Below are 15,303 nucleotides of genomic sequence, written 5' to 3'. Positions count from 1 at the left end.
GGGAAGGAACTGCATTTGCAGTTGGTGAAAACAGGCGATTGTAGCAACAGTAATGACGTTGATAGCTCAAATTCCAATGATAATTTGTTGAGTTGCCCCACACACACGTGTAAGGCACTGTACATTTACATGATTTGTACACCTTCGAAATACGGTATGAAGTTAGTTCAGAAGCACAAGTAATTTATTGTAGCATGCTGCAGAAGGAATTACAAGGCATGCTAAACTGTACCATGCACAGTTAACCGTGATGAATTATTTCTAAGGAACTCTGTCTTGTGGTGTGTGATAGTATTTGTATATTTTGTATCATTCTTTTATGAAAATAAACAATACCAGCACTCAAAGGCTTTGTGATAAATTTTCCTGCATATCTCCATGCAATTTATCTCTATGCAATTTATGGAGTAACTGTTAATTAATCCTGAGGCCTGGACTAACGATCCAGACACAGGAGTTCAAATGCCAACACAGCAGCTGGGGAATGTGCATTTAGCTAATTAAGTAACATCTGGAATAAAGTAAATAACTGGTAAAATAATGGTGACCACTAGTCTCCAGGATTGACGTAAAACTCCATCTGGTTCACCGATGTCCTTTTAGGGAAGGAAATTTGTCGTCCTTACCCAGTCTGGCCTACACATGACTCCAGACCTACAGCAATGGGGTTGATTCCTGAAGGCGCTCTGAAATGGCCAAGCAAGCTACTGAGTTATACCCGAGAAGGTAGCTCACCACGAGCTTCTCGAGCAATTGGGGTTGGAAGTAAATGCTGGCCTTGCCAACAGTGCCCACATCCTATGAACAAACGAAAATAAGCTTCTGTATTTTAAAGGCAGACTGTCCTCGTGAATGGTTTGGTTTTACCTTCTGTACCTTGCGTAGCTAAAGATGAAAAACTGCTTTAACGTACGTTGTGGCCACACTAAATGACAGCAACTTGAATTTATGTGGTGTCTTTAAAGTGGGAAAACATCCCAAGGTGCCTCGGGTGTATTATAAAACAAAATTTGACACCAAGTCAGGTTGGTCACCTGTCTGAATATCTCCTGAAGGCTTGGTGAAAGAGAGGTTTTAAGGAGGAGGGAGAGTGTTTTATAGAGGGAATTCCAGAACTTGGAGCCAAGGTACAGGCACAGGTGGTGTAATGTCAATTCTGCCTATTCTGTGGTATTGCCAGCATTGATGTAGATGAATAAAGAGCTTATAATTATCTACTGCTCATCTTCAACCCCCCTTTCCTCTCAAATCCTTGAACATGTTGCCGCTGCTTCCCAAATCTGTGCCCACCTTTTCCAGAATGTGTTTGAATCCTTCCAATCGGGTTTCAGTCTTGCATAGTGCCAAAATAGCTCTTAAGCCACAAATTATATCCTATATGACTGTGGCAAAGGTAAATTATCCCTCATCTTCTGCAGCCTTAGACACGGTTGATTACGCCATCCTCCTCCAATAGCTCTCCACTGTTTTCCAGTTGGCTGGGGCTGAATTCACCTGGTTCCACCCTTACCCAATCATAGACGGAATAGCTCCCACAATGGTTTCTCTTCCCACTCTCTCACTGTTACCTCTGGTGCCCTTACTTCTTCTCTTTCCCACCCCCTCCCTTCCTTGAGACCTGCAAGGAAGCAACCTGGAGTGAGGCTTGAGGCCTACACCACTTACCTGGGAGTCAGAGTGGCACAGCAGTCAGGTGCTTGGAACCAGCTGGTGCTGAGTTTGAGCGGGGATTGAGGGAAAAAAGACAAATAGTGACATCACAGGAAAACCATAAGCTCCGGGTTACGGAGCTTGACCGGCGGCTGGAGTCACTGTGGCACAGCTGCGAGGCCGAGAGCTACGTGGACAACACTTTCAGAGAGGTGGTCACGTAGCAGCTTAGGAGCCTGGAGGTGGAATGGGAATGGGTGACCGCCAGGTAATCCAAGAAACCTGGGCAGGTGGTGCAGGAGTACCCTGGGGTCCCACTCACAAATCAGTTTTCTATTTTGGAAGCTGGTGAGGGCACTGGCTCCTCAGGAGTGCAATCAATGCCAAGTTTGTGGCACCACGAGCGGCTTTGCTCCACAGGAGCAGAGGAGGAGGAAGAAAGGAAGAGCAATAGTAATAGGGGATTCATTAGTTAAGGGAACAGACAGGTGTTTCTGTGGCTGTAGATGTGACTCCAGGATGGTATGTTGCCTCCCTGGTGCCAGGGTCAAGGATGTCACTGAGCGGCTGCAGGACATCCTTCTGGGGGAGGGTGAACAACGAGAGGCCGTGGTCCACATTGGTACCAATGACTGAGGTAGGAAGGGGGATGTGGTCCTGCAGTCAAAATTTGGGGAGCTAGGTCAAAAATTGGCAAGCAGGACCTCAAATGTAGTCATCTCTGGGTTACTCCTAGTGCCATGTGCCAGTGAGTACAGAAATAGGAGGATAAAACAGGTGAATGCATGGCTGGAAAGATGGTGCAGGTGGGAGGGCTTTAGATTCCTGGGATACTGGGACTGGCTTTGGAGAAGGTGGCCACTGTATAAGCCGGACGGGTTGCACATGAACTGAGCCGGGACTGAGGTCATTGCGGGGCATTTTGCTAGTGCTGTTGGGAGGGCTTTAACCTAACTCGGCAAGGGTGTAGGAACCAGGAGAGAATATTAGAGAGGAATAACAGGGTGCACAAAATACTGGGAGGGACAGATAGCACTAGTATAGTTAATAGTTGGAATTGGAGTAACCAAGAAAATCATGAAGCCTGAATCTGGGTTACTGTGCACCTATGTGAATGCATGGAGTATAGTGAATAAAATTGGGGAGTTACAAGCGCAGATTGCCATGTGGAAATACTGTGTTGTGGCGATAACAGAGACCTGGCTTAAGGTAGGGCAGGACTGGGCGTTCAATATTCCCAAGTACAAGGTGTTCAGGAAAGATAGGAAAGGAACTAAAGGAGGAGGGGCAGTGGTATTGGTTAAGGAGAACATTGCAGTGCTGGAGAAAGAGGATGTCCCAGAGGGTTCAAAGACAGAATTAATTTGGCTAGAGCTAAGGAACAAAAAGGGTGCAGTTTCATTGCTCGGTGTTGTCTATAGACCGCCAAATAGTGAGAAGGATGTAGAGGAACAAATTTGCAGGAAAATTACAGAGAGATGCAAACATTATAGAGCTATAATGGGGGACTTTAATTACCTGAATGTAGACTGGGACAGTGGTAGTGTAAAGGGCGGAGAGGGGCAAGAGTTCCTAGATTGTATTCAGGAGAATTTTCTACAGCAGTATGTGTCAGTCCAACAAGAAAGGGATTCCTCTCTGCAAATGCTGTCAGACTTGCTGAATTTTTCCAGCTATTTTTAATTGTTGGAGTGGGCAGATAAGTGGCAGATGAAGTTCAATGCAGAGAAATGTGAGGTGATGCATTTGGTAGGAGGAACATGGAGAGGCAATATAAAGTAAGGGTTACAATTCTTAAGGGCATGCAGGAGCAGAGGGACCTGGATGTATACGTGCATGTGAAGGTGGGAGGACAGACGGAGAGAGCAGTTAATAAAGCAAACAGTATCCTGGGCTTTATTAATAGGGGCATAGAGTACAAGAACAGGGAGGTTATGATGAGCTTATATAAGACACTAATTAGATCTCAGCTGGAGCATTGTGTACAGTTCTGGGTGCCATACTATAGGAAGGATGTGAACGCATTAGAGAGAGTGCAGAAGATGTTTACAAGAATTGTAATTCTTGTATTGGAAACTTGAGTTACAAAGATAGATTGGAGAAGTTGGAACTGTTCTCCTTGGAGAGAGTATAAGAGAGGGCTGGATAGGGTAGAGAGGGAGAAACTGTTCCCAGTCGTAAAAGGATCGAGAATGAGAGGGCACAAATTTAAAGTGGTTTCCAAAAGAAGCAAATGCGATGTGAGAAAGAACTTTTCACACAGCGAGTGGTTCAGGTCGGGAATGAACTGCCTGTTGGAGGCAGGTTGAATTGAGGCATTCAAGAGGGAATTAGGTGATTATTTAAATAGAAACAATGAGGAGGGTTGCAGGGAAAAGGCAGGAGATTGGCACTAAGCCATAATGCTTATTTGGAGAGTAGGTGCAGACATGATGGGCTGAATTGCCTCCTCCTGCATCATAACAATTCTTTGATTCTATGAATTTATCTTGGCCCTACATTCTCTACAATACCTCCCTACATTCTGTCCTTTGGTAACATCGTCTGAAAACACAGCATCAGTTTTCACATACACTGACAACACCCAACTCTACGACACCACCACCTCTCTCAACACTTCCACTGTCTCAATTATCAAGCTGCTTGCATATCTAATGCTGGGTGAGCATAAATTTTCTCTAGTTAAATACGGGAAGAACAATGTTATTGTTTTCCAAACCTGCTGTTCCCTCGCTACTGACTCCATCCATCTCTCCAGCAACTGTCTGAGCCAGAGCAGACTGTTTGCAATCTTGGTGCCATATTTGACCTCTGGGAGTGTTTCTGACCAGTCATCGACACCAATACCAAGACTGTCTATTTCCACCTCTGTAACATCACCAGACTCACAGTTATCTCAGCTCAGGTGCTACTGAAACTCTTAGGTTTGCCTCTGGACTTAACGATTGCAATCCACCCCTGGCTGGCTCCCTGCATTCTATGCTCCTTAAACTTGAGGACAACCTAACCACTGCTGTCCACATCCTAACTTCCTAAGTTCCATTCCCCAATCTTCACTCTGTGCTCACTGACTTACATTGGCTCCTGGTCAAGCAGCACCTTGAATTTAAAATTCTGATCCATGTTTTCGAATCTCTCATGGTCTTGCCCATCTCAATCACTTCCAACCCCTCAACACTCCAAGAGAAGAGTCAGACAGTAAGGGGCGCACAAGAGGACACAAGATTTCACTTGAGTGAGACCTAGACTGAGTGTGGAGCTGGGAATTTGGTTCATGTGGTATGTTCTGGTAAGTTTTTCAAAAGTTTAAGTATAGATTAGGTGACCCTGACATTGAACTAACAAACTTCAAGTGAGATTTTTTTTCAATTGCTTCTCCACTGATGGCTGTGCATCTTGGGCTCTAAGTTCCAAAATGCCTCTAAACTCACCTCCTCCTTTACGGTGCCCCATAAAACCTACCTCTTCAACCATGTTTTTGGGCATCCATCCTAACATCGCCTTATGTGACTTGCTGACATATTCTGCTTTATAACGCTTATGTGAAACACCTTGGGGCATTTTATTATGTTAAAGATGTTTTCCAAATACAAGTTGTTGGAGGTTGTGGGTTTGGAAAATACCATTTCTCTGATCCATTATCAAACCTCTCATTTCTAGCGATGCATATCTCAGCTCTTACAGCTTACCGTAAGAAACCATAAGAATTAATAAATGGGTAATGCACATGACTTCTGTTAACAACAGATAAAACTTTAGCTAGGAACAAATGCTTTTATTACACACAGCTTTTTGATCAATTACAAAGATAACGAAAATCCAACCCAATACTTATTGCCAAATATTTATTTGAATTTTGATTCATAGGCAGGATTTTGACTACTAGTTAAATAGGTTTGTAATTTCTTTCCATGTGGCTTGCTTGTTCTGTCTGAAGTGGACGGTGAGCAAAAATTGCTTCCGTTTGCTCAGTCTAATGTGCATGTTTGACCACTCCTGTGGTGGAATAGGAGAAAGGACTCAAAAGAAGAGCGAGAGCGTAGTGTTGATGACTGGAACCGTCAACACGGAAAACCACCTGAAACAAAATAGAATTTTTTAAAATCTCTGAACTAAGCTGATGTTGATCTGAACCATTAACTCTATTTCTCTCTCTCTCTCTCTCCACAGATGCTGCCTGATCCTATTTCCAAGCATTTTGGGTGTATTTCAGATTTCCTGCATCTGCGGTATTTTTGCTTACGTTATGGATCGGTTGTGGCAGGTTGTACAGTACAGTAAGTCCTCCCGGAATGTTGTGGTTGCGTTCCTGAAAATCACAACTCTAAGTGAAACGGCTTTAAGTGATTCTCATAGGAGTCAATGTTAAAGCCAGGACTAGGTTCCTTTGGGCATTTCCTGTCCAGAAAAAACAATGTACATGTTGAAATACTGTACCATACATCTGCAGCACTGTGCATTCCTAGATGAAATCACTTGTAAGATAAAATACATAAGTATAAAAGAGATACAATATACAAATCAAATTATTTTTAAAAAATTACAGTGCCTGTTCTCACCTCAGTACATGGCTTTTAGATTGACCAGGCTCCGTATAGTGCCTCCTCACGCCTCCTGGTAATTCAAATTTGGTCTGTGATCAGGGACAGGAGGGTGTGACTGCAGGTGAGACAGGTATGGGGACCCAGGGGGTAGCACTCGAGGAGCCTTGGCCCCTGCACCTGTCCAACAGTTACTTGCAAGCTGTGTGGACCAGAGCGGGTACTGCAGGGAGGTTGAGAGAACTGACCACGGTACTGTGTTATGGGGAGCTGTTCAAGTCGGGGGAGGAAATAGGAATGTAATTATGGAAGGGCATAGTATAAATAGGGGGATAGATACTGTTCTGTGCAGCCGTGTGCGTGAGTCCCAAAGGCTGTGTTGCATGCCCGGTGCCAGGGTTAAGGACACCTCCTCAGGGATGGAGAGGAACTTGGAGTGGGAAGGAAGGGATCCAGTTGTCATCATCCACGTTGGTACCAACGACATTGATAGGACTAGAAAGGAGGTTATGCTGAAAGAACTTGAACAGTTAGGAGCTAAATTAAAAAGCAGAACCTCCAAGGTAATAATCTCAGGATTAGTATCTGAGCCACAGGCAAACTGGCATAGGGTAAATAAAGTCAAGGAGCTAAACACGTGGCTCAGAGATTGGTGTGGGAGGAATGGGTTTCAGTCCATGGGGCACTGGCACCAGTACTGGGGTAGAAGGGAGCTGTTCCAGTGGGATGGGCTTCACTTGAACTATGTTGGGACCAGTGTCCCTGAATCAAATAACTAGAGCTGTAGAGAGGGCTTTAAACTAAATAGATGGGTTGGGGGGGGGGGGGGGGGGGGTGGTGGGGGGGGCGAGGAGGGTTCTGGAAAGGGGATACATAGGCTTACAAAGCAAAAGGATATGGCAGCATTGCAGGGCAGCTATATAGGTAATGATATCCAGAGTGTGACAGGAAGGGACAGAGTGTACAAACATAAAAAAACAGCAGCAAATAGGGTCAAAGGGTGAAAAAAATGGTAAAAAGGCAAAATTAATGGCTCTTTTCTTAAATCCACGTAGTATTCGGATCAAAATAAATGAATTAACAGCACTCATTGAGATTAATGGGAATGAACTTATAGCCAATATGGAGATGTGGTTACAAGAAGATCAAAGCTGGGAACTAATTACTCAGGGGTATGTCACTTTTCGAAGGAGCAGGCAGGAAGGAGAGGTTGGTGGTGGGGTAGCTTTGTTAGTACGAGATGGAACAAGTGCGATAGCAAGAAAGGATCTTGGATTGGAAGATGTAGAATCCATATGGGTGGAGGTAAGAAACAACAAAGGGAAGATGACACTGCTGGGAGTGGTCTAAAGGCCCCCGAACAGTAGCTATACTGTCAGACAGAGAATAAATCAGGAGATAATGAGGGCATGTAAAAAAGGCAGTACATTAATCATGGGTGACTTTAATCTTCATGTAGATTGGGAAAATCAAATTGGCAGAGGTAGACATGAGCAAGAATTCATAGAATGTTTTCTGGACAGTTTCCTAGAACAATATGCTGTGGATCCAATCAGGGATCAGGCTATTTTGGATCTGGTAATGGGTAATGAGGCAGGTTTGATAAATGATCTCAGAGTAAAAGGTACCCAAGGCAACAGTGAATGTAATACGTGTAGAATTTAGCATTCAGTTTGAGGGTGAGAAACATGTGTCGGAAACAACTGTGCTAAACTTAAATAAGGGTAAGTACAAAGAAATAAGGGCAGATTTGGCTGCAGTGGACTGGGATAGGATTTTAGCAGAAAAGACGATTGATGAACAATGGCAGACGTTTAAGAAAATAGTTCATGACTCACAAAAGATATATCCCAGTGAGGAAGAAGGGGATAAACCAACCATGGTTAACCAAGAAAGTTCAGGATGGTATCAAAGTGAAAGAAAAAACATACAATGTGGCAAAGATTAGTGGTAAGCCAGAGGATTGGGAAAGTTTTAAAAACCAAAAGATGACCAAAAAAGAGGGAGAAAATAAACTTTGAGGGTAAACTAACAAGTAATATAAAAAGGACAGTAACAGCTGCTTTAAATATATAAAAAGGAAGCGAGAGGCCAAAGTAAACACAGGCCCCTTACAAAATGAAGCTGGGGAAATAATAATGGGGAATCAGGAAATGGCAGAGGAGTTGAATAAATACTTTACATCAGTCTTCACAGTAGAATACATTAATAGCTTTTCAAAAATACTAAATCATCATGGAGCAAAAGAGGGGGAGGAAATAAATACAATAACTATCACTAGAGAAAAAGTACAGGGAAACTAATGGGGCTAAAGGCTGATAAGTCCCTTGGACCTGATGAATTGCATCCTAGGATATTAAAGGAAGTAGCTGCAGAGATAGTAGATGCACTGGTAGTAATCTTCCATGAATCCTTAGATTCTGGAAAAGTCACAGAGGATTGGAAAACTGCCAATCTAACACCCTTATTCAAAAAGGGAGAGAGACAAGAAACAGGTAACTATAGGCCAGTTAGCTTGACATCGATCATTGGGAAAATGTTACAGAGTATTATAAGGGATGTACTAGCAGAGCATTTAGAATTACATAATCTAATCAAGCAGGGTCAGCATGGCTTCATGAAGGGGAAATCATGCCTGACAAAGGGGTACCAGTAGATGTAATATATTTGGATTTCCAAAAGGCATTCGATAAGGTACCATACCTAAGGCTACTTATTGGGAGTAGTATATTAACATGGATAGAGGATTATCTAACTAATAGAAGACAGAGAGTTGGGATAAGGGGAGCATTTTCAGGATGGCAACCTGTAACTAGTGAAGTGCCACAGGGATCAGTGCTGGGGCCTCAATTATTCACAATATATATTAATGACTTGGATGAGGGAAATGAATGTACTATCAACAAAATTGCAGATGATACAAAAATAGGTGGTAAGGATGATACAAAGAGTCGACAGAAGGATATAGACAGATTAAGTGAGTTGGGAAAAAAGTGGCAGATGGAATATAATGTGCAAAAATGCGAGGTTATACACTTTGGCAGGAAGAACAGAGGAGCTGAATATTATTTAAATGGAGAAAGACTGCAGAAAGGCTGCAGCACAGCAGGATGTGCATGAACCCCAGAAAGCTAACATACAAGTTCAACAGGTAATAGGGGAGGTAAATGGAAAATTGGCCTTTATTTCAAAGGGAATGGAGCCTAAAAATAGGGAAGTCTTGCTGAAACTATACAAGGCACGAGTTACACCACACCTAGAATACTATGAACAATTTTGGTCTCCTTATCTAAGGAAAGATATACTGGCTTTGGAGGCAGTCCAGAGAAGCCTCATTAGGTTGATCCCGGGTATGGAGAGATTTTCTTATGAGGACAGGTTGAGTAGGTAGGGCCTGTGCTCATTGGAGTTTAGAAGAATGAAAGGTGACCTTATTGAAACATATAAGATTCTAAGGGGGTTTGACAGGGTAGATGCTGAGAGGTGGTTTCCCCTTGTGGGAGAGGCTAGGACCAAGAGGTCATAATCTCAGAGTAAGGGGTTGCTGATTTAAAACAGAGATGAGGAGAAATTTCTTCTCTCAGAGGGTAGTTAATCTGTGGAATTATTTACTGCAGAGGGCTGTAGAGGCTGGACCATTAAGTATATTCAAGGTGGATATCGACAGATTTTTAATCAGTAAGGGAATCAAGGGTTATGGGGGAAAAGGCAGGAAAGTGAAGTTCAGGATTATCAGATCAGCCATGATCTCAATGAATGGAGGAGCAGACTCGATTCGCCAAATGTCCTGCTTCTGCTCCTACGTCTTATGGTTTAATTATGGTCAGCAGCTTGTCTGTGCCCTTGGCTACCTGCATTGACCAACTTCTGCCACTAGATAGAGCCCAGGACTTGGTGAGAGCTCAAGAGTTGAGCCGAAAGGACCGAACCCGAGGATTTGGGTAAGAACAGAGGCCACGAGTCAAGGTGGGTCCTGGGGTGGTGGCGGGTGGTGGTGGTGGCATGGAGGAGAGAGGCATTTAAGGCTGGGAGTCAGCAGGCCAGGAGAGGGTGAAGTCACCAAGGTGAGGAGTGGCAGAGACAGGACCAGGAGCGGGAGGAAGAGGGACTGTGGGTGAGGGTGGAAGTACTACGGGAAACGTCATGTGAGCAGGCAGTCCACAGAAGATTAAGTCTGTAACAAATGGCGTTAGGGTGAAACTTGCAACATTAAACGGATGTACCAAAGCTACTTTAGAGCTGACAGTAAAATAAAACAACATTAAGTGACTCGACTTTATGCGAGGTCTTACTGTAAGCGGCAAGAATATGGGGAAAGAGCTGATTGATTTGGAAGTTTCACCTGACGGAAATCACCTTCCTCAGAAACTTTGGATTTGATTAGTCGGAGGCCCTGCTAGATTGGAAGAAACAAGCTTTTCTGTTTCTTTCCATTTAAGAATCAACCACATTGCTGTGGGGTCTGGAGTTCACATGTAGGCCAGACCAGGTAAGGACAGCAGATTTCTTTCCCTGAAGGACATTAGTGAACCAGATGGGTTTTTACAACTGTCGACAATGGTTTCATGGTCCTCATTAGACTTTTAACTCTAGAATTTTGTTGAATTCAAATTCTACCATCTGCTGTGGTGGGATTTGAACCCAAGCCCCCAGAGTTTTACCCTGGCTCTCTGGATTACTAGTCCAGCAACAATACCACCTGTAACACATTTTGTATCATTTGTCTGAGGTTAATATTTGGCACAAGCTCCTGCCCACACCTGAATCAGGTATACCTGAAAGTGTTATTCACAGGGGACGCGATAAGCCAGCAATATCTGCAGCCTTGACATGGCCCCTTTTGTTTCCCAGAGATCAAAATCAATTGTCAATCTTTAAATGCACATAAACTTCGACGTATGCATGGCTACCACAAACGCTGAAATAAATGAGGCACTCAACCCTTGAATAATGATAGAAGTAACTATCAGGCAAGGATGAACAGGTCTTGGGAAGAGAAGGCTGAGGGGTGACCTAGCAGAGGTTTTGATAGGGTAGCCACAGAGAAGGTATTTCCACTTTTGGAGAAAAGCATAACTAGAGTCCACCAATATAAGATAATCAGCAAGAAATCCAACAGGGAATTCAGAAGGAACTTCTTTACGTAGAGAGTGTGAGAGTGTGGAACTCGCTACCACAGGGAGCGTTTGAAGCAGATTATATAGATGCATTTAAGGGGAAGCTAGATAAGCACATGAAGGAGAATGGAGTAGAAGGGTTTGCTGATATGAATTAGTTGATGAAGGATGGGAAGATGTTCAGGTGGCGTATAAATACTAGCACAGAGTGGTTGGGCCAAATGGCCTGTTTCTTTGCTGTATATCCAATGTAATTCTCTGTAAGCAGGTCATTGAAGATAGGTTAGACATAGAGATGCTGTTTTCACTTGTGGGGGAAATGAAAATTAGAGGCCATGAATTATATTACCGATAAATCCAAGAACAATTTCAGGGGAAACCTCTTTACTCCGACAATAGTTAGAATGTAGATCTCACTATCACAGGGAGTAGTTGAGATGAAAAGCAGAGACACATCAGATGAACACATGAGGGGGAAAGGAAGGTATACGGATAGAGTTAGACGAAGAAGCCTTGGAGGAGGCTTATCTGAAGCATAAACACCCGCCAGGGCCATTTGGGTCAAATCTCCTGTTCCTGTTCTGTAAATTCTACAAAAGAGATTAAAGGGTGATTCTGCCAGCCAGAACCCCTGCTGGGATTGGTAAATCCCAGGAAATTTGGCCTCTTGCAGCCTTGAAACATTGTAAACTGATGTTTATTCTAAGAACTGTTGTGACTGCATGGAAAACTATCATGGTTTGTAACTTTTAACTTTTTACTGTGCATTATTTTGCATTGATTGTTCAAAGGATGGATACAAGACTTACGTTGACACATTCATGAAAGGGGATGTATCCAAGATTCCTCCAGTAATCAGCTGTATTGAAATGGACCTTGTACAATCCTGGAACAAAGTCTGCCTCAGTTGTAAGGTTGTGGACTTCGCCATTCACTCCCGTAACCCTACAAAAAACACAGTGAGGTGAAGATTTAATCTCAGTGATTCAACAATTACATGAACAAGTGAAGTACAAACTGAGTGAAATCCAGCTATTTGTATTCAATGCTGAAGGCAAGCTAAAGCAAAAGTTTGTCTTCCTAATCTGACGTTTAAATTAACTTGGCAAGTAGCTGGAGTTGAGATACAGAATAGCCATCTTCTAACTGAATGGTGGAAACCTTAAAGATCCTGAGGAGTCTTGACAGGTTGGATGTGGAGAGGATGTTTCCTCTTGTGGGAGAATCTAGAACTAGGGGGTCACTGTTTTAAAATAAGGGGTCGCTCATTTAAGACAGAGAAAAGGTGAAATTTTTTCTCCCTGAGGGTTGTGAATCTTTGGAACTCTCTTCCTCAAAAGACCACGGGGACAGAGTCTTTGAATATTTTAAAGGCAGAGCGAGACAGATTCTTGATTAACAAGATGGTGAACGGTTATCGGGAATAGGCAGGAATGTGAGATTGAAGTTACATTCAGATCAGTCATAACCTTATTGAATGGCAGAGCAGGCTCGAGGGGCCGAGTGGCCTACTCCTGCTCCTAATTCGTATGTTCATATGTACGTATGCTTGTATGTATAGAACAGACTTGAGGGGCTGAATGGCCTCCTCCTCGTTCCTATAACAGTCCAGTTGAATCCTGTCCAGGGATTCTGTAACATGGTTACAAAAGATGTGTAAATTGGCAAGTAGAGTCACAATAAATTACTTGACCTGACTTTTAATCTGCCAATTGTGTTTTTTTTTTTGACCACACTTGAGTACATTCTACACAGTGAATGTAATGGAGTCAATATTCCTGGTGCTGGTCAGGAGCAGCACAGCTAAATGGTGCTGTGGAATATTGTAACATCTACCTGAGAAAGCAGATAGAACTTCAGTTTAATATTGCATCTGAAAGTTGGCACCTCCTTTATTACTGCACTGGTGGTGCCAGCCAATCTGTGGTACTCAAGTTTCTGGAGTGGGACTTGAACCCACAACCTGACTCTGAAGGTGAGAGTGCTACCTACCAAGACACAGTCAATGCCATATGCATTGGCACTGCTTTGATATTTTACACTGCTGAAAGTTGCTAAGGGAGTGGAGTGCCCAAAATGGCATGGAGGTGGGAAGATGAATGGCTTATTCCTGCTCCTAAGTCCTATATTCCCATGATCCTTTCTCATGCTATTTTGCCAGCCCCCCCTGCCTCCCAGCCCATCCCCAAAGGGCGCTCGAGATTCAGGTCCATCAATCAATAGGCTCCAGGGATCTAATGAGGATCTATTTTTTCATCATCTTGGCTTCACGAAGGAAGTCCTGAATGAATCATGCTGACTTCTGCACACTGGCTTACAGGCCCGGGACAAGTGTCTGAACAGCTCAGCTCTGTCACGGCTGTCAAAGGCAGCACAGTTCTCAACATTTATGCCACTAGCTTCCCCTAAACTGCAATGAGAACTGCTGTAACATGTGTGTTTTCCAGCTAATACTATCTTCAAAAGAACGGACTAATTCATTCATTTTGGGAAGACTTCTCGGCAGCAACAAGACAGGGCACTGAAATTCTACCATGTTGCTTGTCATGGAGAAGACTACAAATTGTTCTGAAAGTGGTGCTTCGACTGCCTAGTTTGACTTAGTTGAACTATACACAACACTCTTTTCCATAATGATGTTTGATGTTCTCGATAAAACTTCATCATTCAAAAAAAAACTGGGAATTGCCTGGATGAGTGCAGCTCCAACAACATCAAACTTGACATCATCCAGGGCCAAGCAGCCTACCTGATCTGCATCCTATCCACCATCATAAACATTCATACCCTCCACCACCGGCACACAGTGGCAACAGTGTGTACTATTTCGGCAACTCGCCAAGACTCCTTCACCAGCACCTTCCAAACTCACGACCTCTACCACTGAGAAGGACAAGAGTAGCAGTTGGATGGGAGCACCACCACCTACAAGTTCCCCTCCAAGCCTCTCACCATCCTGACTTGGCATTATATCTTTGTTCCTTCACTGTCACTGGGTCAAAATCGTGGAACTCCCTTCTGAAAGAGCACTGCGGGTGTACCTACACCACATGGATTGCTGTGATTCAAGAAGGAAGCTCACCTCCACCTTCTCAAGGGCAACAAGCGCTGGCAATGCCCACATCCCATAAGTGAATGAGTAAAAAAATTGGAAACTCCGATGTGAAGGAGCCTGAGGGACCTTCACCCTGCTTTTTCACTCACCCAGTGTTGAGCTGCTGCCAACTGAGGTCCTCATTTCGTCGGTATATTTGCATGTGGAGGTTTGCAGCTGCTGTTCCGTTGACAGCATTAAGGACTTTGATGATAACAGGGCATTTAGTATCACTGCCGCCATGATCCTGAAGTGGACAGATACAAACCAGAGATTTATGTAGATTAGTTGAGGAAAAGATGCAAGAGAGAAAAAGAAGATTTCATTAAAACCAAAGGTTTTTCAAGATCTCTCAGTTAACATTTTATAAAATATCAGTTAGATGATTATAATGAGTCACTAAAAGATGCTTGCCTTTACCCTGAATGGAGTGAAGTGTGGCACATGGAATAATGCTTTATACTTGGTAAGATATTGGGGATATTTCACTTTATAATCGCTTTACAGTGAGAGCAACTGCTTTTTATATATATAGAAAACTGGACGTTATGGGAAACAAAAAGAGGCTGTTCTGCCCACTGCACCTTTCAATTAGATCAAGGCTAATCAGTACCTTATCTCCATCTACTGCCATCGCTCCGATAATCCCTTAACCTCCTTATCCAGCAACGTTTTTTATTCATTCACGGGATGTGGCTGTCACCAACAAGGCCAAAGCTTAGGGCCCAGGCAGCTGAAGGCATGGCCACCAATGGTGCAATAATTAAAATCAGAGCTAATCATGAGGCTGGAATTGGAGGAGTGCATTTATTGCCCACTCCGGATTGCCCTTGAGAAGGTGGTGGTGATCTGCCTCATTAAATACAACTGAATGGCCTGCTAGGCCATTTCAGAGGTCAGT

At 43.5% G+C, this 15,303-nt stretch overlaps 1 protein-coding gene across 1 annotated transcript; it reads right to left on the bottom strand.

Moving 5' to 3' along the window:
* Nucleotides 1-5,623: 5,623 nt before the first annotated feature.
* Nucleotides 5,624-15,036, bottom strand: ttr (transthyretin (prealbumin, amyloidosis type I)). Its single transcript, XM_041189318.1, has 4 exons — nt 15,016-15,036; nt 14,513-14,649; nt 12,118-12,253; nt 5,624-5,728 (listed from the first exon to the last, which is right to left on the bottom strand). The coding sequence occupies exons 1-4, from the start codon at nt 15,034-15,036 to the stop codon at nt 5,624-5,626; spliced, it is 399 nt and encodes a 132-aa protein (XP_041045252.1).
* Between the last annotated feature and the right edge of the window lie 267 nt (nt 15,037-15,303).

This window comes from Carcharodon carcharias, chromosome 6 (genome assembly GCF_017639515.1).
Source record: "Carcharodon carcharias isolate sCarCar2 chromosome 6, sCarCar2.pri, whole genome shotgun sequence".
Taxonomy (NCBI): Eukaryota; Metazoa; Chordata; class Chondrichthyes; order Lamniformes; family Lamnidae; genus Carcharodon; species Carcharodon carcharias.
The sequence above is the reverse complement of the archived record's forward strand: the minus strand, read 5'-3'. Positions and strand labels throughout refer to the sequence as shown.